The following is a 26,234-nucleotide window of genomic DNA, read 5'->3' as shown; positions in this document are numbered from 1 at the left end:
CTCTGGTGGTTACAGATGGTACTGGGTGACTTGTGTTTTCTGCGGTCTCTGGTGTCCACCTGTTCTATCAGGATATGGGAGTTTCCTATTTAACCTGGCTTTCTTGTCATTTCCTCGCCGGCTATCAATGTAATCAGTGTGTCTTTTTACCTCTGCTTCCCGCTTCTGTAATCTTCAGGACAAGCTAAGTTTTTGATTTTCCTGTTCCACGTTTTGCTTAATTTTTGTCTTAGTCCAGCTTGCAGATATGTGATTCCTTTTTGCTGGTTGCTCTAGTGGGCTGATATTACTCCTCATGTTCCATGAGTTGGCACATGAGTTCAAGTAATTTCAGGATGGTTTTTTGTAGGGTTTTTCGCTGACCGCGCAGTTCACTTTTGTATCCTCTGCTATCTAGCTTTAGCGGGCCTCATTTTGCTGAATCTGTTTTCATAACTACGTATGTGCTTTCCTCTCATTTCACCGTCATTACATGTGGGGGGCTGCTATTTCTGTGGGGTGTTTCTCTGGAGGCAAGAGAGGTCTGTGTTTCTTCTAATAGGGGAAGTTAGTCCTTCGGCTGGAGCGAGACGTCTAGGATCATCGTAGGCACGTTCCCCGGCTACTGTTAGTTGTGTGGTTAGGTTCAGGAGCGCGGTCAGCTCAGTTTCCATCACCCTAGAGCTTGTTTTGTTTTTGTGCTTGTCCTTTTGTGATCCCCTGCCATTGGGATCATGACACCTTGGCAACGAGCTTCAAACAATTTAAAAAAAAAAGTGTTTATATCTGAAGAACGGATGAGAATTTTAGTAAGTGGTAAATTGCAAAAGGGCTTGTTTTTACAATGTCTATCCATCGCTGAACATGGGACATAACCCGTTAAACTAAAATCGGCCGTTTGCGTTGATGGCAGCAGCCATTTCCCATTATAGAGGTGGTTTCAGTGCACATCACTCCCCAGGATGGGGCATAGTGGGTATTTTGGGGGAATATCTCTCCTTCATTACTACTTTATGGGAAGATCGAGATAGAATTGAAGCATTGTTTCTTGTAATATTGGTATTTTTTTTTCATAAACTACCCGTCCTCTAATTAATTAATAATTTTTCTCCCTTTGTTCCTGTAGGTGCCTATGTGGAATGAACATCCCATGCGCCGCAGGCATGAATGAAGTGGCTTGGCAAGAGACCCGAGGAATAATGCATGCAAGCAATGGGCCGGAGGCGCTGGGGGTCGGGATCTCCTCTGGAGGAGCAAGGTCGGGGCCCATTGGAAATCACCCACATGCCCTTCCTCCTGGGGCAGCCGGTCCCCCGATGCCTCTGAGCGGCCGCTCTCAGGACGATGCCACGGTGGGATATTTCTTCCAGAGGCAAGCCGGAGAACAGGTGAACGGCTACACAAACAAACACCGCTGGCCGACAGGAGATAGCGTGGAGGCTTCGGTAAGTTTGGTTACTTACGTCTTTGTCATATTGGGTGGTTTTTCCACTGACGAGAGAGTTCCTTTAGTATAAGTGGAGTGGGGGCTGACACTTATTCACCCCCACCGATCAGCTCCGCTTCATTTGCTGTGTAGTGGCCACCGTCGAACATGACTGCTCCTCTTCTATTCTGCGGATCGTGGGAGGGCCGAGTGTCAGACGCCAACTGAAGGATATCGATGACCTGCCCAATAGCAGAGTACTGGACATCCCCTTTAAGACCCTGTTTCTGATGTATCATTAGACATTTGTCTACCTCAAATGTCAGTGTCCAACCCCATTGACTCATGTTTTCTCCACAAACTTCCTGTTTACCGTTCACAAGATATTCCAGGAGGAGCGATAATCTGCACGCACTTTCCCAGAGCTCATTGCCTGGCGTATCTAGTCTCCTGGTGGTCTGTAGAAGGAAAAATGGTACCCACTATATACCAAAGGCCGGTACTGCGACTGATGGGGGTTGTAGCGTCACTTCAGCTCGGGCGCCCCTGTCCAGAATCACGTGGTGGGACATTGTCTTACAGGATCATCCGATAGAGGGTACGAGAGGCCACTTCTGGATGACGGCGAGTTCTCATCTTTTTCCCAGGGAGCATTGGATTGTAAACATTGGCCTACAAAAGTACAACTTGTCCTGCGAAAAAACAATCCCTCATACAGTGATTTGAATGGAGGGCTTTGGAAGAAGAAAAAATAACAAAGCATAAAAAGATTGAAATTTAGGGTTGGCATCTTTGATTTTGGAATGGGGTGTCCCAACAAAGGTGGTGATGGTCAGGGGGGTCCTTACATGTATATGGGAAAGTACAGAACCCCAGGCTGCACACACCTGGCCCGATGTCAATAAGGGGTTTAATGGTGACATTGTAGGGGGTCTCCCAAAGTTCCCAGCACTAGCGAATTTTCAGTTCTGCTTGGGATGTGTTTCATCCACTTCTACGTGCGATGGCACATAAATATTGGGACCCCGGATATGTCCTTCTAGAGATTGCCATCAGTCCCTGTTACTACTGGTGTGAGAAAACGCATATAAAAATTCGATGACGACTGCGGTTATGGTTTTCTGTGGGGCAATAGAAGGCGTCTGACCACTGAGATGCCCATAAATTGCTATGATGGAGGGACGGGTTTTTTACTATTTTTTTCAATTTCCAGAGGCAAAATATAGAAAATAGATGGTCTGTACTAATGATTACACAGACATAGTAAAAACATAAGCATAATGCGAGCAGACATGATGTTGGGCTAGGTCTACCCATCAGAAGATGTTGGGAATTGTCAGGGTTGCAGAGCCATGGGATACTGGGCCAGACCTAGATCCTGTGAATCGATGGGCTCATCTCTCCTGTTAAATTATTACATGGCACCTGGGGTCAACAAGGACGCACGCGTGCACCGTCTGGTCTGCCGCCATGTTTCCTGGGTGGGTAGTTGGGAACAAGTTCTTACAAACACTTGTTGTTAAATGCAGTAATATGTGGGCGGAAGTTAATGTACCTGCAATGGCAGCTGGCGCTCTGTTCATAGAAAATCCCAACAGGGCCTCAACCCTCCCACTGATCGGCACATCCGAAGACAGGAGGACCCCTTTAAATGAAAGTTCTTGATACTTTCACGTTTCGCACCTCCACCTCTCGTATTTGCTTCTGACATCCCTTTGTGGTTTCACTCATGTATTGGGAAACATGTAAACAAACGCTCAAAATTCCCTTCTTTACCTCCGGTGTCACGTAAAACCCCCTGTTCATAACAAAAACAAAATGGTACAGCAAAGTGAACCTCCCAGGTCTCCGGCCCCGGGCGGTCCCTGCTGCCTGCCGCCTCTCCTGTGCTCACTTTGCCGGGTTGGGTGAGGATATTGGGTCTGGATGGTTACAGCCGTGTTTTTCGCCTCTAGGTGAGGTCTGCAGACGACACGAATCACGACTTCCAGGCGCTGGCGTTAGAATCTCGAGGAATGGGAGAGGTAAGGACTGTGCTCCATCTTCTCCGGTCTTGTTTCTTGTGTGTTTGCAGGTACCACTCAGAAAGTGTTCGCACCCTCTTGTTTTATTGGGTATACACAAATGCAGCAGAGTCAGAATAAACCTTTCTCTAAAAAATGCCAAGATACTCATTTGCCCTGTCATGACGGTCTTGTTTGTGCTATTCATGGTTGTCAGTCTCATCTCTCTTTTTATTAAAGCTTCTGCCTGCCAAAAAGTTTTGGGAGCCTGAAGACCCAGCCAAAGATGGACAGAAAGGGATGTTCCTTCCAGACGAATGGCGGGAGAGTACGTGGGGCGCATCTCGTAAGTGTTTTAATGCAAAATTGATAAAAACTTTGTATAAATGCATACATCTTACTAATATGTTTGGATTTACAAATGTACCCCCATTTTTGTCAGATATTTGGCAGGTCCCAAGATACTGGTTCCAGAACACTTCACCTTAGGTTTGTGAAGAGTTTCTTGGGTCAGCAAGTCATCGTTTCTATGTGTGTGAAGGGGGACTGACTTGGTTATTGATGCCAGCCAACCCCCTTCACACAGCATCGATGACTTGCCGACACAGGAAGTAGTATTCTGCATTAAGGACAAGCCTAATGCAATTTTATTTATTATTATGTCCAGTCTGTAAAGTTATGCTTTGTATTTGACCTTAGTAGGCCATTTGACAGGTTTCCTGATTAGCAAGACCTCCAAAATCCGTGCTTTGTGTAACATCCATACTCCTTGTTTATATAATTGGTGTCCGGCCTCTTCCTCCCCAGCAAGGTAACACCGTCTCCTGCTTTCTGGCAGTGAGAGTCTCCATTGTAGCTGCCAAAGAGGAGCATATCTTCCATTTTACTCAGTGTTCCTGTGGTACCAGCGTCTCACTCCTAGTTCGATGCCAGAATATAGGAGACAGTGTTACCTTGCCGGGGAGGCAGTGCGGATGTTGTACAAGACTAGAGGGAACTCGGGGTTTGGAGACCACTCTGATGATATTCCTAACCGGAAAGAAGCCAAATCGTCCCATGTAAGTTAATTAGAAGCATTCATAATGTTCCATGCTGAAAAAAAATAACTAAGAAAAAAATAATTATTTTAAGGGGTTGTTTATTGCTTTTATGCATTAATGTCCAATCCCATGGATGGACTGTGGGGGTCAAACAACCACATCTCCATTGATCGCCTCAGCAGGGCTCCTTCAGACCAGTGGCCGCTGCCAGGTACTGCAAACAAGATCCTATCGATATATCCGGGTGCCACCAAAGCTATTAAGTGCTCATTAGTGGTGGTGCTGGGTCTTGGACCCCACCACTCTTATATTAATAATTGAAGAACTACACCTTTTAATGTGACCCGTCCTTAGCAAAATAGAGACCTGTCAGCCTAGTGTGGGGGCATTACTTGCTGCCACCACCATCACTACTCTCTTTATGGTCATGGTGTCTGGTTTCCTATCAGTTCTTCCCTCGCCAGACCCCTAAATAAATGATAGCCCCTAGAGCAGCATAATCTAACCCTATAAGTCTCCATGCTCTAGCTTGGTGCCCTCCATTAGTAGCAATTGTACCCCCTATATCCCAGTAGAAGGGGGTCTCACTTTGCCAACCAATCTCCTGTGCACTGAGGAGGGGCACCCTGAAACTAAATAATAAAGGAGGTTCCCAGAAAGTAAAGGAGGCGACCTGAAAATAAATATATATATATTTTTCTTTCGGAAAAGATTTGAGTTTATCAAACTACCCCAAGTCACGGGGCAAGGCTCATTAAAGTGTCGCACATTGGGGTTGATTTTACTAATATTTTTTAGGCAGTGTAAACTTAGGCTGGACAGTCCTAAAACCCACTTAATTTCAGGCAGAATTCTGGATAACCAAAGTCGGTAAATCTGCCCTTATAACTTATTAGGTGTCTACTTTTCCTCTTGGAAGAAATCTTCTTTGCGTTCTTTTAAATTTTCAATGTTTTTACAAACTGTTCTCTCGTAGACCATTCCATGTCGCAGCCCATCATGGTGCAGAGAAGACCCGGACACGGCTTTCAGGGAAATCATGACGCCAACTCCGTGCTGTCTCCGCGCTCAGAAAGCGGCGGGTTAGGAGTGAGCATGGTGGAATATGTCCTGAGCTCATCACCTGCCGATAAACTCGACCCAAGATTCCGGAAAGGATCCTACGTGAGTGTGCGCTGCAGGGGCCTGGAGGTGCTGGCACCTAAGTATTGATCTGTCGGAGGTTTCCATCAGTGAGGGGTCTGGGTGCTGAGACATGTCTTCCCCTTCGGACATTTATCAGCACGATCTCCGCTTTTATATACAGGGGGTAAGAGATTGCGATTTGGACGGATCAGAGAAGGCAGAGCAAAAAAGCAAAACCTCTCCATTTGACGAAGAAAAGAAACGTGATTTGATGTCCGCCGACGTCGACGAAGTCTCTAAATTAAATGGCCGAGGACTTCCCAACGGGATTGATGCCGACTGCAAGGAATTTAAGTAAGTGACGACTTTGTGTTAGTGAATGGCTAGAAAACATGGAGCCGTGACAGTCTGATATCACGGATGTGCGCATATGTTGTTTCTGATCATTTATTATTTTGTGTATTCCCCCCACAGCCGCACTCCAGGAAGTCGGCAAGCTTCTCCGACAGAAATAGCCGATAGAATAGGCCAGAACCAAAACGTGACTGAGGGGTTAGGGCAGCTGTCCAATCAGATGGTCAACAAGCCCCTCACAGATGAGTTTGGGGGTCCGGAAGGACAGAACCTGGATGGCATAGAACATGTTGGTCTGGATTCGCTGCAGTTCGACTACCCCGGGAACCCGCTACCGATGGACTCCGCAGGAGGTGGCGTGGGGCTGTTTGACTACAACACCCAGCAGCAGGTTGGTTTTCCAGCTCTGTAAATATTGGGTGCTTTCCTCCCTCTCCCTAGGTCCAGCACTGAGACTTTGTACTTGTCTGCATCCATGACATCACGTCAATGGCACTGCAGCCAATAATTGGGCTCAGCGAGATGCTGAGGTCACTGATTTGCTATTGACATGACGTCGGCGCTGCAGACAATATTATCAGCAGCAGTGGAGGAGACACTGCTCTGGATTTGGGGGGGAGGGGGGCATATGTGTTTCAAAACCAGAAAATCCCTTTAAATAGGTTTTGTTTTTTGTCTAGGCTTATTAACGTTATTACAATGCAGAACTATTGCACCGACCATGTCTTAATTGTGTCAAATGATTTATTTCCCCTCCCGTAGCTCTTCCAGAGGCCTAACGCATTAACAGTTCAGCAATTAAATGCAGCCCAGCAACAGCAGCAACAACAATATGCACTGGCGGCAGCGCAGCAGCCTCACATCGGTACGTAGTCTCTTCCTACTGTATAAATACTGTGGACATAGGTTACTCCACACATCTAGGCCACTGTAAGGCGTAAGCTGTTCCCTAGAGGGGCTGTTCTGGCATATTGTATTACTGAGCCGTCGTCAGGATCCGGGCGCGACACTCGCTGTCATTACCTCCGGCTGGATGTAAACCTTGCATCAAGAGGCACAATTCGGCTCTCTTCAGTGTGCAGCTGAGCATCCCAGGGCAGGTCATCAATGCTATATATCCGGACAACCCCTTTAGCAAATTGGCTCTAGATGGCGTCCGGGTCCTAACGATGCCCCAAAACGGACCCCTGTGGAGGAGAGGCTCTGCAGTATGATTTCTCAGCTAACTGCCATGATTCATATTGATGGCCACATTGAAGAGGGTCTTCACCACCGTTTGGGCCATAGGTGCACACAGATTTTTAATGGAAAACTGAGCAAAAATCCTCCTTTATAAACTTGGCATTTATTCTGCAAAATGACTCCCGTGTGCACATAGGATGAAGCTGTACTCGGCTGTAAGTATTCTTCTTAAGGCTACAGTCACACCTCTGTTTATATAGAAAATCGCACTGATCAGAGTAGGGTCAGATTTTCTCGTAAATAAGGAAATTAAAAAAAACAAAAAAACACAATAATTTTTTTTTTTTTACCTTTCTGACAGTCTATGCTAATGGGACTGCACTGAATATTATCTGAGCGCAGTATTTTTTATTTTTTTTTTTCTTTGTTCATGGACCCAGTGACTTGCATTGCCAATTTTAGTGTGACCCTTAGATCACTTTCAGACAGACCTCTGCCATTTCAGTTTTACAATTCCGTATGACAGATATGTGAATGGCCCCATAGACGATCACAAGGTGCGACTGCGATGTGTCAGAATCACGCTGCCAAAATTGGACGTCTGAATGAGTTTGGTTCCATATATAGATAGATATAGAAATCCTTATGCAGGAACTGATCCCATTAGTTCCTAGGGGATTGTCTATGCCTCAGTTACTGAACCCATCCAGGTTCTGGATGAAAAAAAAAAAAATTTGCATGTGACGCCTTATCTGGTTATAGACGCCTGACCAGTACACAGATCACACTACTTGGTCATTGTTGTCGGACATAATACTGTCGAAATACACGTGGAGGTCAGGCCTAGCTCCTGTGGACCCCACCACTGGCAGTCGGACCCCCATCTTTGTAACTTTTCCATATGCATTTATACCCGTGATGTAAGAGCGCAGAGGTTTCTGGATGATTACTGTGTTCTTTGCTTTCTGTACTGACGCACCTCTGGCCGTCACTCGCTCGTGCTCCATCGCTTTCATAAAGGTTTCTTTGTCCTCCAGCAGGTGTGTTCTCCGCCGGCCTGGCTCCCGCTGCCTTTGTGCCAAACCCTTACATCATTAGCACCGCTCACCCTGGCACCGATCCATACACCGCTGCCGGTCTCGCAGCTGCTGCCACCTTAGGTATGTACCTGCACGTTGGGTATCGCATTAGTCAGCAGCGTGCACTGACTAATCCTTTATTAACCGCTTCATGCCATGGCCATTTTTCATTTTTTTCCTCCCTTTTTTTCCCCAAAGCCATGATTTTTTTTATTTTTCCATTGATATGCCCGTATGAGGGCTTGTTTTCTTGCAGGATGAGTTGTCCTTTTGAATGACACCATTGATATTACCATATAGTGTACTGGAAAAACGGGAAAAAAAAATTACAAGTGCGTTGAAATTGCAAAAACTGCTATTCCCCCAATAGTTTTTTTTCTTTTGTTGTTGCCGTTTTCACTTTATGGTAAAACTGACCTGCCATTATGATTCTCCAGGTCATTGCGAGTACGCAGATGCCAATCATGTCTAGGTTTTTTTGTTTTGTTGTATAAGTGGTGAAAAAAAAAAAAAATTCCGAAATTTGTGTGGGAAAAAGTCGCCATTTTCCCAAGACCCGTAACGTCTCCATTTTTTCAGGATCTGGGATTGGGTGAGGGCTTATGTTCTGCGGCTTGATCTGACGGTTTTATTGATACCATTTTGGGGTGGATGCAATGTTTGGATAATCTGTTATTGCATTTTATTGCAGAGTTTCCGCGGCCCAGAAAAAAAAAAACTTAATTCTGGTGTTGCATCTTTTTTTTTTTTTTCTTCCTCGTTGCGCCATTTACTGATAGGAATAATTTTTTATTTTTTGATTGGACATTTCTGAATACCAAAAATTCAATAAAGCAAAAGTGTGGATTTTAACTTTTTTTTTTTAAACTTTACTTAATAGTCCCCTCAGGGGACTTGAAACTTCGATCACTTGTGTTTTGTACATAACAGAACTTCAGCACTGCTATGTATAGCAAAAATCATCATCTATGAAAGCCGGCCAAAAGCCGATGTTCACAGTGATGGGCACTGGGGTCTGGTTAACAGCCACTGTTGGAGCTCCGATCCAGGCTGTTAAAGGCATATAATGGCCGAATATATCAGCTGTCATGTGCGGGGAAAGACGAAGGCTCAGCCCCGGAGCCCGCATGAAAGGCAGAGACACGACATAAGTATACGTCATATGTTGTGAATGGGTTAGGAGGCCGTCCTGTAACACTATTGTCAATCCTTACTTAAAGGGGTATTCCCATCTCCAAGATCCTATCCCAATATGTAGTAGATATAATAATAATAGCAAATAACTAGAATTAGAAATGTAGTATAGTTCTCCTGATTCGCTATGTCTTTCCTCATGTGCAGGCATTGCAGGACCTTAGGTAACCATGGTTACGACAACTAGCTAACTTACTGGCACTATATCAGTGGTCATAACTATGGATACCTATGATCCTGCAATGCGAATCAGAAGAACTGTACAGCATTTTTAATTGAAAGTATTTGCTAATATTATTATGATGGCACCTACGACATATTGGGATAGGATCTTGGAGATGGGAATACTCCTTTTAATGATGACTGATGCAGCGTTATGTCTCCCCTTCTCAGGACCCGCGGTCGTACCACCCCAGTATTACGGGGTACCCTGGGGAGTGTATCCAGCCGGATTGTTTCAGCAGCAAGCAGCAGCCGCTGCTGCTGCCGCCTCCGCCGCCAACAGTAACAACCAGCAGGTGGCGACACAAGCAAATCAGGGTCAGCAACAGGTAACGAACCATTACAGGTCAATCTAAGTAAATGCGGTCATGGATACGGCCTTCCCGTAACGGGTTATTCCCAAGATTACAGTAATTCTTTACATAGGTCGTGGTTCGACCACTGCCCATACATGACTATGGGGCACTGATGATGGACGGTGTCTCCGGGACCCCGTAGACATGTATGGATTGGTCGCACTGCTCCATTGTGGCTGGGATTTTTAGGGCCCCGTTTTCAAGCATCAATGAGCAATTGGAAATAATGTTTAGACTCCTTAATTGCACTTGTGGCCTAATTAGCACTGCGATGATACATTATACAGCAGGTCAGTCTCCTGTGTCGGGGCTGTTCTGCAATACCACACACCACCCAGTAGTGGCGCTGCTGTTGAGAAAGCAGCCATGTTTTTGTGTTCTTGCTGCATCCCTTTAACTCCGAATATAATAATGAATGTTCAGATTCAGTCTCGCGTTTGTATATCAGACCATCCCGTCTAATTGTAATGTCCGTCTTTCAGGTCATGCGAGCTGCTGCCAATCAGCGCCCACTCACTCCCAACCAAGGACAGCAGGGACAACAGACGGACTCTCTCGCAGCCGCAAATTCTGCCCTGGCGTTTGGACAGGGGCTGGCGACCAGCATGTCGGGTAGGAAGGAGAAGTTTTATCCAGGACGTGGCCTCCAGTGCTTGTAGCGCAGTGGTGAAACCTCTTCCTTTTTTGCTGTTCCAGGCTACCAAGTTCTTGCTCCCACTGCCTACTACGATCAGAGCGGCGCCCTGGTGGTCGGTCCTGGAGCGAGAGCGGGGCTGGCTGCCCAAGTGCGGCTCGTGGCATCCACCCCGGTCCTCATCAGCCCCGCCGCAGCAGCACAAGCCGGTACGTGGGTAATGTTACCTCCTCGAAATGTAGGAAGGTAGTGGAAATGCATCAGATCCTCACAATGCATACAACAGTGGATCGCGTTCGCACAAATGTCGTTCATGCTGCGGAGTCAGACAAGCGATGGGAATCCTTAAATCTGGCATGTCCCGTTTTGCGATTTTTCTTCTCTAGGGTATGTTCCCACAGAACAACTTCACTGCGGACCCCTTGCATCGAAGTTGAGTCTCGAACCCTCACCTCTTGTCAATATACATTACAGATAATTTTTTTGGAAGATATTCTTTAATTTCATGCACTATTCTGGCTCCGTAAAGCAAAGTCAGCCCCGTTTTGTCTATGTGGGAACCAAATGTAGAACAAAATCCAAGCTTTGCATTTTTTATACCTGTTGTACTATATCCTCCTGGTTAAAAAATGGACATTTAGTAGCGTGCTGCAAAAAAAGTCCTGAATTTACCTTTTTTTTTTTTTTTTTTCTCCTGACAGCTGCTGCGGTATCTGCCAGCGGCGCCAACAATCTGACCGCAGCGACAAATGGCATCTTCCGCCATCTGGCCCCTCAGCAGCAGCAGCCGCAGCAGCAGCAGTCCCAGCCGAACACCAACCTCCATTCCAGCTCGTTCTATGGGAACAACTCCCTGACCAACAGCTCCCAGAGCAGCTCTCTCTTCTCACACGGGCCATGTCAACCCGGAAACACATCGCTGGGGTTTGGCAGCAGCAACTCTCTGGGTGCAGCCATCGGCTCGGCATTTGGGGGCTTTGGATCATCGGGTAAGTTTAACACTGCAAAACCTAACTTTAAAAAAAAAAAAAAATTTATATTTCTAAAAATGCTCCTGTGTCTATACGTTGCTGTTACATGTGTGTTCTGTCGCCCCCAAATCAACCCTTTTATTTCTTGGGAGAACTTTCCTTGGAGAACTTTAATTTACCCTCAGAGCTGCATTCCTATTTCTGCTGGTTGGTACTGACCTGAAGACGCTGCTGCCACCTGCTGGCTCAGTATGACTGCACGCAATGGCCTCCTGCTTTTAGTGGTTGTAATTGGCTCTTAGATTTGCCATTGTATCTTGCTTTATGCATCCCCAATTATGCTTTTCATTGACTGATAACCATCCTCTGCATTTTTGCTGTATTGCTTTAGGAAGCAAATAAAAATAATTTCAGAGATTTTCTGCCTTTTAATTTGCACCAATGCAACAGTGACATCAGTGGCAGGATTCGGTAGTATTGCGTTGCCCTGCTTCTGCTTCCTGGGTTAAAAAAAAATATATACTCTGATCCCTGCAAGCAAAAGGTTAAGGCCGGGGTCACTCAAGCGAGTGCAATGCGAGAAACTTGCACGAGTCTCGCATCAATACCCGTCACTGCTGCCGGGACTGGAGCATTCTGTTTCTATGCAGCCGCACTCTCCGGTCCCGCGTATTGATGCTGGAGACTCTCGCGAGTTTCTCACATTGAACTCGCTAGTGTAACCCTGGCCTTATTCCTAAAATCTATTGATTTAAGGGATAATTTGCTGATCGCTGTGGCCCCCAGTGTCCTGAGATTGAGGTCCTGCATCCCCGGAACAGAACCCCTTCTTGAATAAAGGGGCGGTGCGCATGCTCAATCTCCTTTTTATTCATTGTATATAGGACTGTCGGAGAAAGCTGTGAGCTGTATGCTCGTCGTATGGTCAGACTGAACACTGTCCATTCCGCACAATGTCCTGCTATTAGCAATGAGTTAAGCAGAGGTGCGCATGCTCGACATCCCCTCCGTTTAGACAGGGCTTTTCAAGCGACTTTCTTGTCGCAGGTCACAACACTCATCATGCTGCATTGTAGTATCGGCATACTGTGATATTGGACCTTTTGAAGCTCTGGCTGAATGTTCTCCTAGCCTTAGAGAGGGCGTATCGCTTGGTGAAAAGTGTCTAGTTTTTGTTCTCCTTTTATTTTTACTGATCCCCTGGGTATTGTTATGTTTTGTTTTTTTACAATCTGCCATACGGTTCCAGAGATAAAGGCCTTTTTTTATTTAGTGCTGGTTTTTGTGTTCTTACAAGAGGGAGGAGCAGCCTAAAGACACGCCCCTGAGGATCCTGAGAGCATAGAAGAGCCCATATCTCTGGATCCGAATGGTGGATTTGAAAAAAAAAATCTAAAAAAAAACACAGTGGGAATAAAGAAAAGAAACTTGGCACGTTTGACCTGGTGACAGGCCCTCTTTAAGGAACTTTGCTCTTTGTGTAGGATTTCATTTCTGTTGCTTGTTTTGCAGATGGCGCTCTGGGATATTCCTCCATGAACCGTCCAGTTGTCAATTGTCTAATTTCTGTTTTATTTTCTCATATATTTTTTTTTTTATTTCACCCAGTTGGGAATTCGGCTGGTGGCAGTGGCTCCAGGAGAGATTCTCTGTCCGCTAGTTCTGATTTGTACAAAAGGTCTGGCAGCAGCCTGGCACCCATAGGGCAGCCCTTTTACAATAGCCTGGGATTCTCCTCATCTCCGAGCCCCTTAGGCATGCCTCTGCCAAGCCAAACGCCCGGGCACTCGCTAACACCACCGCCGTCACTCCCATCACATGGATCGTCATCCAGTTTGCATTTAGGTAAAGAAAACAGGTGTCTGTGCTGTTATGTGGTTGCTATGAATGTGCTGACGTCCAGTCTTACTGTCGCTTACTGCTAAATTCACAGTCTGTGTATACGGTTCTATGTTACATAAAGGAGTCGTAGGAATCCCGAATTGTCTATGGGATTGTTCGAGAGCCGGCAGTCCCATAGACAATGAATGGCTCGATTGGGATTGGTTTTGTGTCCCAGTGTTGTATAACAGCCCCTAACTTTTAATATTGGGACAGGTCCTTTATCTCTCGTAGTGCCAGACATTGGTGTTACTCCTCATTTATGCTCAGTCTGATTTATGCCCCTTGGTACGGCTGATCACTAGTGGTGGGGGGAGGGGGGTTGCCTAGAGGAGACCTCCATTAATGTTGTTGTCATGGATAACCTCTTACCGCTCTGATACCCTCTGTGTCATGGCCTCGGTTTACAGCCAGAAGCCATGATGCTTTGGCATATAGCGCCAACCTATTCTTCAGCGCTGCATTCCCAGAAGTATCACAAAAAGTAGGTTTTATATACTGTCTCGTATTGTGCCGGCCCAGTCACCCAACCGGTACGAGCTAGACGGAGGTCACAACGGACCTTTTCCATTCTTATCTGATGAGTAGGAGACTATGGAGACTTTTCCTGCCCCAAACTTCACAGAGTATAAGCGGGGTGCACACGACGGGTCCTCTGTCTGATATGTGACCGCTATGTGCCGACGGCCTGCACTGAGCCCGACGCTCTGGGGTAGTGGATGGATTTGTAAAATATTCATCAAAACATGGTCTCTATTAATGCAGACTTTCTTTATTTATTGTTTTATACAGGAGGCCTGACAAATGGCAGCGGGCGGTATATCTCCGCCGCCCCCGGAGCAGAGGCCAAGTATCGCAGCGCTGCCAGTGGATCCAGTTTCTTCAGTTCCAGCAGCCAGCTCTTCCCACCTTCCCGCCTGCGATACAACAGATCGGACATAATGCCCTCCGGACGCAGCCGACTACTGGAAGACTTCCGCAACAACCGCTTCCCAAACTTGCAGCTCAGGGATCTCATCGGTCACATTGTTGAGTTCTCCCAAGACCAGCATGGATCCAGGTAGGAGATGACATTACCTCCGCTGTCCCTTACCCCATGGGCAGCAGTCCTAAAGAGGTATACAACCATGGCATAACTGTACAGTATGACTTAAAGGTCTCCCACCTCTGGGACCCCCACCGATCGTGGGTTCCCCTTGGCTCCATGGTTTCCCTTGTGGCCGGAGTTAAACACGAACTCCTGTTTTTCTTTTAGTTGGGGATGAAAATATATATTCTACTTTAAAGTCCTCTCCGCCTACTTGTCCGCCAGGTTCATCCAGCAGAAGCTAGAACGGGCCACCCCAGCAGAGCGACAAGTGGTTTTCAGCGAGATCCTTCAAGCCGCCTACCAGCTGATGACCGACGTCTTTGGGAATTATGTTATTCAGAAATTTTTTGAGGTTGGTGACTTCATTCACTGTCATACTTAGTTGTGGGAATAAAATGCAGGTTTAATACAAAGACTTATCATTGGCAACAATGGTGTCCTTCTAGCACACGGTCGTAGAGCTCCGCAGTGGCGTCTTTCTCTGTTGGTGGCTCCCCTTCAGTTTGAGAAGGGAAGGAGCCTACAAGCAACTACTGTTGTCAGCCATATTGGCTTTCACTTTTTTTTTATTATTCAGTTCTCTTGACAGTGTTTGTTTGTTTTTTTGCAGTTTGGCAGTATGGATCAGAAACTGGCATTGGCAACACGTATACGTGGACATGTTCTCCCGTTGGCTTTACAGATGTACGGTTGTCGGGTTATTCAGAAAGCCCTAGAATCCATATCTCCAGATCAGCAGGTAAGTGAGGTTGATACACGATTTGAAGGTATCCTAGTATTTTCGTGGCACATGATGGTTGATTTAATCAGCCATCATGTGTCGCTAACGGCTGCGGATGGAGCAGAGCTCATTCCCTGGCTGTTTACCTGTTAAATCTCTATGTCAATCTCTTGACAGCGGCATTTAACACGTTCCAGCAGGGGGACAGCAGGTCATTATAGTTTCCATCTGCCTGTGACATAGTAGACTGTCTTGATTGTCCACCTCCAGCAGTTTTCTATTCTCGAAAATGATGCACAACAGAACGCACGCTCCCTCTGCCGCCACCATAATAATCTATGGCCCCTGTCGGTGCATATGTCTGAATCCCGTTTTGCGGGAGGTTTGGACATACAGTGGGGCAAAAAAGTATTTAGTCAGTCAGCAATAGTGCAAGTTCCACCACTTAAAAAGATGAGAGGCGTCTGTAATTTACATCATAGGTAGACCTCAACTATGGGAGACAAACTGAGAAAAAAAAATCCAGAAAATCACATTGTCTGTTTTTTTTAACAATTTATTTGCATATTCTGGTGGAAAATAAGTATTTGGTCAGAAACAAACAATCAAGATTTCTGGCTCTCACAGACCTGTAACTTCTTCTTTAAGAGTCTCCTCTTTCCTCCACTCATTACCTGTAGTAATGGCACCTGTTTAAACTTGTTATCAGTATAAAAAGACACTTGTGCACACCCTCAAACAGTCTGACTCCAAACTCCACTATGGTGAAGACCAAAGAGCTGTCAAAGGACACCAGAAACAAAATTGTAGCCCTGCACCAGGCTGGGAAGACTGAATCTGCAATAGCCAACCAGCTTGGAGTGAAGAAATCAACAGTGGGAGCAATAATTAGAAAATGGAAGACATACAAGACCACTGATAATCTCCCTCGATGTGGGGCTCCACGCAAAATCCCACCCCGTGGGGTCAGAATGATCACAAGAACGGTGAGCAAAAATCCCAGAACCACGCGGGGGGACCTAGTGAATGAACTGCAGAGAGCTGGGACCAATGTAACAAGGCCTACCATAAGTAACACACTACGCCACCATGGACTCAGATCCTGCAGTGCCAGACTGCCACTGCTTAAGCCAGTACATGTCCGGGCCCGTCTGAAGTTTGCTAGAGAGCATTTGGATGATCCAGAGGAGTTTTGGGAGAATGTCCTATGGTCTGATGAAACCAAACTGGAACTGTTTGGTAAAAACACAACTTGTCGTGTTTGGAGGAAAAAGAATACTGAGTTGCATCCATCAAACACCATACCTACTGTAAAGCATGGTGGTGGAAACATCATGCTTTGGGGCTGTTTCTCTGCAAAGGGGCCAGGACGACTGATCCGGGTACATGAAAGAATGAATGGGACCATGTATCGTGAGATTTTGAGTGCAAACCTCCTTCCATCAGCAAGGGCATTGAAGATGAAACGTGGCTGGGTCTTTCAACATGACAATGATCCAAAGCACACCGCCAGGGCAACGAAGGAGTGGCTTCGTAAGAAGCATTTCAAGGTCATGGAGTGGCCTAGCCAGTCTCCAGATCTCAACCCTATAGAAAACCTTTGGAGGGAGTTGAAAGTCCGTGTTGCCAAGCGAAAAGCCAAAAACATCACTGCTCTAGAGGAGATCTGCATGGAGGAATGGGCCAACATACCAACAACAGTGTGTGGCAACCTTGTGAAGACTTACAGAAAACGTTTGACCTCTGTCATTGCCAACAAAGGATATATTACAAAGTATTGAGATGAAATTTTGTTTCTGACCAAACACTTATTTTCCACCATAATATGCAAATAAAATGATAAAAAAACAGACAATGTGATTTTCTGGATTTTTTTTTCTCAGTTTGTCTCCCATAGTTGAGGTCTACCTATGATGTAAATTACAGACGCCTCTCATCTTTTTAAGTGGTGGAACTTGCACTATTGCTGACTGACTAAATACTTTTTTTGCCCCACTGTAAACCCTTCCGCAAACTGGAAGACCGTGTGAGAGCCCCCTAATTCAGTATTTATGTCACGATTTTATGTAATGTGTCTGCCTCTTGCAGAGCGAGATGGTGAAGGAGCTGGACGGACATGTCCTAAAGTGCGTGAAGGATCAGAACGGAAACCACGTGGTCCAGAAATGTATTGAATGTGTCCAGCCGCAGGCCCTCCAGTTCATTATCGATGCCTTCAAAGGACAGGTGGGTAGTATCTCTGCCCATCACCCCAAATGTCAAGGGCATTAGAAATGGAGAACCTTTATTATTTTTCCTCTTCCCTTTCCCCCCAGGTGTACGTTCTCTCCACTCACCCCTATGGCTGCCGAGTGATACAGCGCATCCTGGAGCACTGCACCGTCGAGCAGACCATGCCCATCCTGGAGGAGCTACACCAGAGCACAGAACAGCTGGTGCAGGTAGCGCTCATATCTCTGCATCTTATATAAGGCTCTTTTGCTCGGAGCCTCTAGTTTACAATTTTTCTTTGACATCAAGAAGAACACACGAGTGCCGCCATTATGGCAGATCCCATGTAGATACCCCCAAACCAAGTCAGCTGGATCTTTTGGCAGGGCTATGGAGTCGGTAAGCCAAATCTCCGACTCCCATTCCTTAATTTCCATGACACCAACTCCACCAAAATGGGCCCGGACTCAGACGCCACGACTCCAACTCCACAGCCCTGTCTTTTATTCAGACATTGAGCCAGGGGTTGCTGATTGGTGTGACCTATTTAGCCTGCAGAGTCGAGCGCAGCTCTGGAGAATACTATGGTCTGTAAGGCTTCTTTCACACTTCCGTTTTCCAAATCTGCACAGGATCTGTCAAGACGCTGAAATGACGGATCCTGTGCAGTTTGTGGAAAATGTGTCCACTGGGCCCGTCTTTCTGACGTACCCGTCGAGGCTATGTGCATTTGTTGTGTATGCATCTTCGCAGCGGTTTTCTGCTGCGAAAACGCATACACAACACAAACCAGGTTTTAAAAAAAAAAACAAAACGCAACATTCTCACCTACCGACGTCCCGCGCAGCGATGCTCCCGGCAGCTGGCGTTCCTAGTAATACATTGCGAGAAGTTTCGATTTCGCAATGTATTACTAGGAGCGCCAGCTGATGCTGCGCGGGTGTTGGTAGGTGAGAATATTTTTTTGGGTTTTTTTTATTATTATTTTTAACATTATATCTTGTTACTATTGATGCTGCATAGGCAGCATCAATAGTAAAAAGAGAAAGCGAGCGAGAGAGAATTTCCCTGACGGGAAATCCTTCCAGGCATGCTCAGTTTGAAAAGGCGGGACCCGTCGCTGGATTCCTGCTTTTCACAGGCAGCGACCGATTTTCCAACGTGAAGAAAAAACGTTCCTCTGAACGTTGTCTCTGCCCGACGGACCGTTTTTTTTTATGCAGGATGCAGTGCACAACGGATGAAACGGATGGCCATCCATCACAATCCGTCGCTAAAACAAGTCTGAGAAAATGCAGGATCCTGCATTCTCAAAAATCGAAGTGTGAAAGAGGCCTCATTCAGAAACGAAAAGATTTAACAATGTATTTATTCCACTCTTTATGCACAAAGGATCTGCCTTTACATATAATGTATCCCCATTGTAACGTTTGGCATTTCTGGTTGGATCACTACTGTCTCCAATACTTTAAGTATCTGGCCCATCACTTTCTGTTCTTTGGTTTTCTAGATTTGGCAAAATTAAAGCCCCTCAACCATTTGTAGAGCACTGGTCTTTCTCACCAGTACTATGCAGTCCTCTGCCCTGTAGGATCCATTGATGAATTCACTGCTGACCACATTGTAAATCTGTCTTGTATTGTAGGACCAGTATGGAAACTATGTCATCCAGCACGTACTGGAACATGGCCGATCAGAGGACAAGAGCAAGATTGTGTCTGAGATCAGAGGAAAAGTCCTGGCGCTGAGCCAGCACAAGTTTGCCAGGTAACAATTCAGAAAGAGAATTTTACTTTTTGTATTTGTTGGACTTTCTTCACAGCCATCTAGAAATGTGTTAAAACATCCTGTGTTCTGTAGCTCCGTTGTCAGCTTTGCTGTATAGATTGGGAGAGTATGAGAAGAGTAATCTCGTGATCATTAGAACAGTGGGTGACTTGACCTCTACTCACATCTAGGTTTCTGCTCATTTCCCTTTAAATTGAGAACCTTTTTGAATTGTTTGGATCCCAGTTTCCGTTTTTCCCCCTTTTTATCTTCTGTAATCTTATTGTCTTCTCGACGTTTTCTCCATCTCTTCTCAGTAATGTCGTAGAGAAATGTGTCACTCACTCGTCCCGGGCAGAGAGAGCACTGCTGATTGATGAAGTTTGCTGCCAGAACGATGGTCCTCACAGTGCCTTATACACCATGATGAAGGACCAGTACGCAAACTACGTGGTACAGAAAATGATTGACATGGCAGAGCCCGCTCAGCGCAAAATCGTCATGCATAAGGTAAAGGCAGTAAAAGAGGTCTAAAGGGCACAAGTGACCTAAAATGAGTGACATTGCTTAGCTGATCTGGTGCTCCACGCCAGTCTTTTCACTTCCCGTTACCATAACTGGGGCAGGGGTTGTAAAATCCACAAGCATTGGCCATGGTGTAGACAGTATGAGTTTGCCGTGGTCAGTGATCTCCTGCAGGAGAAGTTAATCTCCATTAATTTAATGTCCCTCTCGAGACCCCAGATCATAATATTTGTAAGACATGCAACAAAATAAAAAAAAAATCCTAATTCTCCTCTTAGCGTCACGTTTCCCGTCATTGAGTATTTACATTTTGGCAAATGTGGCTTTTTGTATCATTCAAGCAGAACTCCATTTTACTCCAATTTATTTGCTCACCTGTAACAACACAAAAGCACAATGATGGGATCTTCAATCACATACGGTATATGCCCCAGGCCGATGCACAATACCATGACGGGTAAAAAGGAGATTTTTGGTGCTCTGCTTCTCGTAACCTTCATTGGTGGAGGGAGCCATGAGGTATGCTGCAGCTGCTTGGAGGCTGAATAAGAATGACAGAAGTTGGCGCTTCCCCAGCAGACATCATACTGAACCAGTTAGGTGGTCAGAAACCTGTGATATCGACATGTGCAATACGTGATAAGGAGGGAGCGCTGCTAGATAATTTGACTACTTTGGGAAGTGGCCCGAGTATTGTTTTGAGACCTTTAATCCATTTGCTAAAAATGTCATACTAAGGTCTTAGTGCGTTGGTTTCACTCGCCGTGAAAAGTGGTCAGAGCGCTGTCTAGTTCACTTGTGTGATACAAACTATAGGGTGGTATCTACTGATGGATTGACCCACTCTGGATGGAGTCAGAGTATCGTCTGAATATACTAGTTCATATACGGTAGTCACCTGGTTGTGAGGTCTATATTTGCTTGGTGTGACTTTCCCTGGTATGTGGGCAGATTACCAGGGGCGGTAGAGATCAGCAGACTTTCTAGGACTATAACTAAAGACTGGGACACCTTGGGTAGTTCAGTTACCATGTAATCAGATGGGTTAGTATGTGAGACCAGGATAATGCGCCAGAATCACCCAAATGAAGCAAATCGGCTGAAATAAATGGAAGTGGGGCAGAGCCATAAGTGTGTAAGGTTGATTGGCTTGGTGGCATTGCTTGCTGGGAGCCGGTTAGGCCGCAGTACAAGCTGGCCACTCCATTCTGTCCTAGCCCCTTGTGAGATCCGGAAGCGCTACAGGTTGCGCCTGACGGGGAGTGTTGGTGCGCAAAAAGTGCTAGACCTGTAAAGAGTGCACTGGAGAAAGAGGCCAACACTATGTGGGAGCTGTTAGCATGCTGGAGCACAGGGAACATATTCGTCTATCCTGAAGAGGCCATTTCCTGGGGGTTTTGGAGCCATCTTCACTGGAACCTTTAGATCTGTATTCGCTCTTTGCTGTGATGGACAGGAAGGAGACAAGGATTGTTCGCCTTATCACCTGAACACGGCTACATTCGTGATTGAGGCACTGCCATCCAGACCAAAAGGGATACAATTTGACCTGTTCAGTACTTTCTTCTCAGTTTATAATGAGGTGACAGAGGCTAATCCACTGTTGTCCAACCTAAAGGAGAAGACAAAAAAGATGTAAAACAAAAAATAAATAAAACAAAGTGAAAAACAGGTGTGGTCATCAAACTTGTCTGCCTCCAACGTGACCCTAACCTGGTTCAGTCCAGTATCTGCAGTTGGGTGTAGTTGACCTGTGTCTTCCTCCTATGTGAGACTAACCTCGTTCAGTCCAGTATCTGCAGGTGGGTGTAGTTGACCTGTGTCTTCCTCCTATGTTGAGACTAACCTCATTCAGTTCAGTATCTGCAGGTGGGTGTAGTTGACCTGTGTCTTCCTCCTATGTGAGACTAACCAGGTTTAGTCCAGTATCTGCTGGTGGGTGTAGTTGACCTGTGTCTTCCTCCTATGTGAGACTAACCTCGTTCAGTCCAGGATCTGCAGGTGGGTGTAGTTGACCTGTGTCTTCCTCCTATGTGAGACTAACCTCGTTCAGTCCAGGATCTGCAGGTGGGTGTAGTTGACCTGTGTCTTCCTCCTATGTGAGACTAACCTCGTTCAGTCTCTGCAGGTGGGTGTAGTTGACCTGTGTCTTTCTCCTATGTGAGACTAACCACATTCAGTCCAGTATCTGCAGGTGGGTGTAGTTGACCTGTCTCTTCCTCCTATGTGAGACTAACCTAGTTCAGTCCAGGATCTGCTGGTGGGTGTAGTTGACCTGTGTCTTCCTCCTATGTGAGACTAACCTCGTTCAGTCCAGGATCTGCAGGTGGGTGTAGTTGCCCTGTGTCTGCCTCCTAGTTGGCACTAACCTGGTTCAGTCCAGTATCTGCAGGTGGTGTAGTTGCCCTGTGTCTTCCTCCTAGGTGACACCTGGTTCAGTCCAGTATCTACAGGTGGTGTAGTTGCCCTGTGTCTTCCTCCTATGTGAGACTAACCTGGTTCAGTCCAGTATCTGCAGGTGGTGTAGTTGACCTGTGTCTTCCTCCTATGTGAGACTAACCTAGTTCAGTGCAGTACCTGCAGTTGGGTGTAGTTGACCTGTGTCTTCTTCCTACATGACACTAATTAACCTGGTTCAGTCCAGTATCTGCAGTTGGGTGTAGTTGCCCTGTGTCTTCCTCCTATGTGAGACTAACCAGGTTTAGTCCAGTATCTGCAGTTGGGTGGGTGTAGTTGCCCTGTGTCTTCCTCCTATGTGAAACTAACCTGGTTCAGTCCAGTATCTGCAGGTGGTGTAGTTGACCTGTGTCTTCCTCCTATGTGAGACTAACCTCATTCAGTCCAGGATCTGCAGGTGGGTGTAGTTGACCTGTGTCTTCCTCCTATGTGAGACTTAAGGCCCCGTCACACATAGTGACGCTGCAGCGATACCGACAACGATCCGGATCGCTGCAGCGTCGCTGTTTGGTCGCTGGAGAGCTGTCACACAGACCGCTCTCCAGCGACCAACGATCCCGAGGTCCCCGGTAACCAGGGTAAACATCGGGTAACTAAGCGCAGGGCCGCGCTTAGTAACCCGATGTTTACCCTGGTTACCATCGTTAAAGTAAAAAAAAAACAAACGCTACATACTTACCTATCGCTCTGTCCTCGGTGCTCTGCTTCTCTGGTCTGGCTGTGAGCGGCAGGCAGCCGGAAAGCAGAGAGGTGACGTCACCGCTCTGCTTTCCGGCTGACTGGCGCTCACAGCCAGACCAGAGAAGCAGAGCGCCGAGGACAGACAGCGATAGGTAAGTATGTAGCGTTTGTTTTTTTACTTTTAGGATGGTAACCAGGGTAAACATCGGGTTACTAAGCGCGGCCCTGCGCTTAGTTACCCGATATTTACCCTGGTTACCAGCGAAGACATCGCTGAATCGGCGTCACACACGCCGATTCAGCGATGTCAGCGGGACCTCAACGATCAAAAAATGGCCCAGGCCATTCCGACACGACCAGCGATCTCACAGCAGGGGCCTGATCGCTGCTACGTGTCACACATAGCGAGATCGCTACTGAGATCGCTGTTGCGTCACAAAACTTGTGACTCAGCAGCGATCTCGCTAGCGATCTCGCTATGTGTGACGGGGCCTTAACCTCGTTCAGTCCAGGATCTGCAGGTGGGTGTAGTTGACCTGTGTCTTCCTCCTATGTGAGACTAACCTCGTTCAGTCCAGGATCTGCAGGTGGGTGTAGTTGACCTGTGTCTTCCTCCTATGTGAGACTAGCCTCGTTCAGTCCAGGATCTGCAGGTGGGTGTAGTTGCCCTGTGTCTGCCTCCTAGTTGGCACTAACCTGGTTCAGTCCAGTATCTGCAGGTGGTGTAGTTGACCTGTGTCTTCCTCCTATGTGAGACTAACCTAGTTCAGTGCAGTACCTGCAGTTGGGTGTAGTTGACCTGTGTCTTCCTCCTACATGACACTAATTAACCTGGTTCAGTCCAGTATCTGCTGGTGGTGTAGTTGACCTGTGTCTTCCTCCTATGTGACACTAACCTGGTTCAGTCCAGTATCTGCAGGTGGTGTAGTTGACCTGTGTCTTCCTCCTATGTGAAACTAACCTGGTTCAGTCCAGTATCTGCAGTTGGGTGGGTGTAGTTGCCCTGTGTCTTCCTCCTATGTGAAACTAACCTGGTTCAGTCCAGTATCTGCAGGTGGTGTAGTTGACCTGTGTCTTCCTCCTATGTGACACTAACCTGGTTCAGTCCAGTATCTTCAGTTGGGTGTAGTTGCCCTGTGTCTTCCTCCTATGTGACACTAACCTGGTTCAGTCCAGTATCTGCAGTTGGGTGTAGTTGCCCTGTGTCTTCCTCCTATGTGAAACTAACCTGGTTCAGTCCAGTATCTGCAGGTGGTGTAGTTGACCTGTGTCTTCCTCCTAGGTGACACTAACCTGGTTCAGTCCAGTGTCTGCAGGTGGGTTTAGTTGCCCTGCGTCTTCCTCCTATGTGACACTAACTTTGTTCGGTCCAGTATCTGCAGGTGGGTGTAGTTGACCTGTGTCTTCCTCCTAGGTGACACTAACCTGGTTCAGTCCAGTGTCTGCAGGTGGTGTAGTTGACCTGTGTCTTCCTCCTATGTGACACTAACCTGGTTCAGTCCAGTATCTGCAGTTGGGTGTAGTTGCCCTGTGTCTTCCTCCTATGTGACACTAACCTGGTTCAGTCCAGTATCTGCAGTTGGGTGTAGTTGCCCTGTGTCTTCCTCCTATGTGAAACTAACCTGGTTCAGTCCAGTGTCTGCAGGTGGGTGTCTAGGGACCTCTTCTCTGTATCTGGTGTGTGGACGCGTTAGTTTTATCTGTCATGGTATCATGTGCTGACTGGTGTTAATACACTATTGAAGATCCCATTGCTTTGCTGTTTGGTCTCCGCAGAGCAGGTGGGTGATTGCCTCAATTTGGGCTGACCCTACATTTTTAATGTTGTCAGTCTGCTTTTGTTTAATAAAGTGTTTGTTTGTTACTTGCCGTATATTGTTATTTTCGTCATTTTACGCCTCTAGCTACCATTTTGGATAATTTTTGGACATCCCTTGGATTATGGTTAAATGCATCAGAGAATTAAATGAAATGGAATATTGTGGTCAGCACTTGCCAATATGTAGAATTATAAAAGCCTCAACCTCTGCTAGAAATAACCTGTTTTGTTATTTTCCTCTCTTAGATCCGACCGCACATCACAACATTGCGAAAGTACACCTATGGGAAACACATACTGGCCAAGCTGGAGAAATACTACATGAAGACTAGCAGCGATCTTGGGCCAATGGTTGGACCATCGAACGGCATGCTCTAGGCAAAGCCAGGAATTGAGAAAAGTGTCCTCACATTACACCTGCCATGAACGAAGGCCTTCCCGACCCTCCCACCTCGCTTCCTGTCACCTCAGCCGACGTGTACCACACTATTTATTGTCCTCCCTCCTTGTACATTTGGGGCGTCCCCCCAGCTACTGTGGGAGACTTATCCAACCGCCTCACCGGCACAAAACCAGAGCCTGTAAATGATGTAATTGTATCAAGCTGTCACATATTTTGTAAATTTTTACCTTGTAAAGTTCCTGTAAAAAGTGGTAGTTTTTAAAGGGAAAGTACAGTATTTTAATAATGCTGGTTTGCCGGTCGGGTCAGTCTCCCATCAGCTCGGTGGGTTAATCTGTAAATAGGGGTCTAATCTTATTTTTGTGACATAAATTTATTTCTTTTAAACATATATATTATTTTTTTTCTCAAACTACTTTTCCAAGTTTGTTTCCACAGGTGCGTAGGCACATAAAGAGTCGATGTTTAAAGGGATTGTACATAATCAATCAAAAAGTGGCTATTTAAAAGTATATCTTACCTGTTACATCTTCGGCGTGCCCTGCCGTTCTCTATTTACTTGCTGCAATCTTGTCATGTGGTCATACCAGGGTGATACTGCTGGCGGCATTTTTTTTTCTTCCCCCACTTTGGCCACTTTCTGGTTGATTCAAGACAACCCCTAAAAAAAAAAAAAAAAAAAAGGTAACCTACATGCAGTCAAGGTCCCCTATATGTGCAGAGACCCCACCAGCTCTCCTGATTTGCCCCTGTATTTAAACATTGTGCATTTACTCATTAAATTTATTCATGTGTTTCAAAAGGAATAATAACTGCATGTAAGTGTGCAGCGATAACACTCAATTAATTTATTCATACATTTCCTGGAAGAATAACGGGAACAATGGTAAAATCCCCCCAAAAAAGAGAAGATGCTAAAAAAAACAACAAAACTAATTTAATGAGGAACACAAGTGTGTTGTAACACAGGAGAGGTGATGGGTCCTCATTAAGCCAAGACTGTGTTCATAAGATGGCAGCCTAGGGACCAACGACGTAGCCAAAGCGTTATGTTGGTAGCCGTGTTCTGTCTGTAGATTGCTGAGACTAAGCGGCGTTGTTATCGGAGGACTGT

The 26,234-nt window shown here is 46.2% G+C and overlaps 1 protein-coding gene across 2 annotated transcripts in view; it reads left to right on the top strand.

Annotated features, from left to right (window-relative positions):
• Positions 1-26,019, top strand: part of PUM2 (pumilio RNA binding family member 2) — a 48,061-nt gene extending 22,042 nt beyond the window's left edge. Inside the window, exons 2-22 of one of the 2 annotated variants that reach the window (XM_069728140.1) lie at positions 1,106-1,424; positions 3,361-3,429; positions 3,649-3,754; positions 5,425-5,612; positions 5,755-5,927; positions 6,048-6,318; positions 6,690-6,792; positions 8,147-8,269; positions 9,776-9,933; positions 10,443-10,572; positions 10,657-10,803; positions 11,296-11,583; positions 13,174-13,410; positions 14,239-14,506; positions 14,759-14,888; positions 15,147-15,275; positions 17,346-17,483; positions 17,573-17,698; positions 19,114-19,235; positions 19,553-19,745; positions 24,964-26,019. In XM_069728140.1, coding sequence (XP_069584241.1) covers positions 1,119-1,424; positions 3,361-3,429; positions 3,649-3,754; positions 5,425-5,612; positions 5,755-5,927; positions 6,048-6,318; positions 6,690-6,792; positions 8,147-8,269; positions 9,776-9,933; positions 10,443-10,572; positions 10,657-10,803; positions 11,296-11,583; positions 13,174-13,410; positions 14,239-14,506; positions 14,759-14,888; positions 15,147-15,275; positions 17,346-17,483; positions 17,573-17,698; positions 19,114-19,235; positions 19,553-19,745; positions 24,964-25,095 — 3,537 coding nt within the window. In that variant the 5' untranslated portion in view covers positions 1,106-1,118 and the 3' untranslated portion in view covers positions 25,096-26,019. The remainder of the gene's footprint in view (positions 1-1,105; positions 1,425-3,360; positions 3,430-3,648; positions 3,755-5,424; positions 5,613-5,754; positions 5,928-6,047; positions 6,319-6,689; positions 6,793-8,146; positions 8,270-9,775; positions 9,934-10,442; positions 10,573-10,656; positions 10,804-11,295; positions 11,584-13,173; positions 13,411-14,238; positions 14,507-14,758; positions 14,889-15,146; positions 15,276-17,345; positions 17,484-17,572; positions 17,699-19,113; positions 19,236-19,552; positions 19,746-24,963) is intronic. The other variant, XM_069728141.1, reaches the window with a different exon arrangement.
• Positions 26,020-26,234: the final 215 nt, after the last annotated feature.

Source organism: Ranitomeya imitator, chromosome 5 (genome assembly GCF_032444005.1).
Source record: "Ranitomeya imitator isolate aRanImi1 chromosome 5, aRanImi1.pri, whole genome shotgun sequence".
Taxonomy (NCBI): Eukaryota; Metazoa; Chordata; class Amphibia; order Anura; family Dendrobatidae; genus Ranitomeya; species Ranitomeya imitator.
The sequence above is the reverse complement of the archived record's forward strand: the minus strand, read 5'-3'. Positions and strand labels throughout refer to the sequence as shown.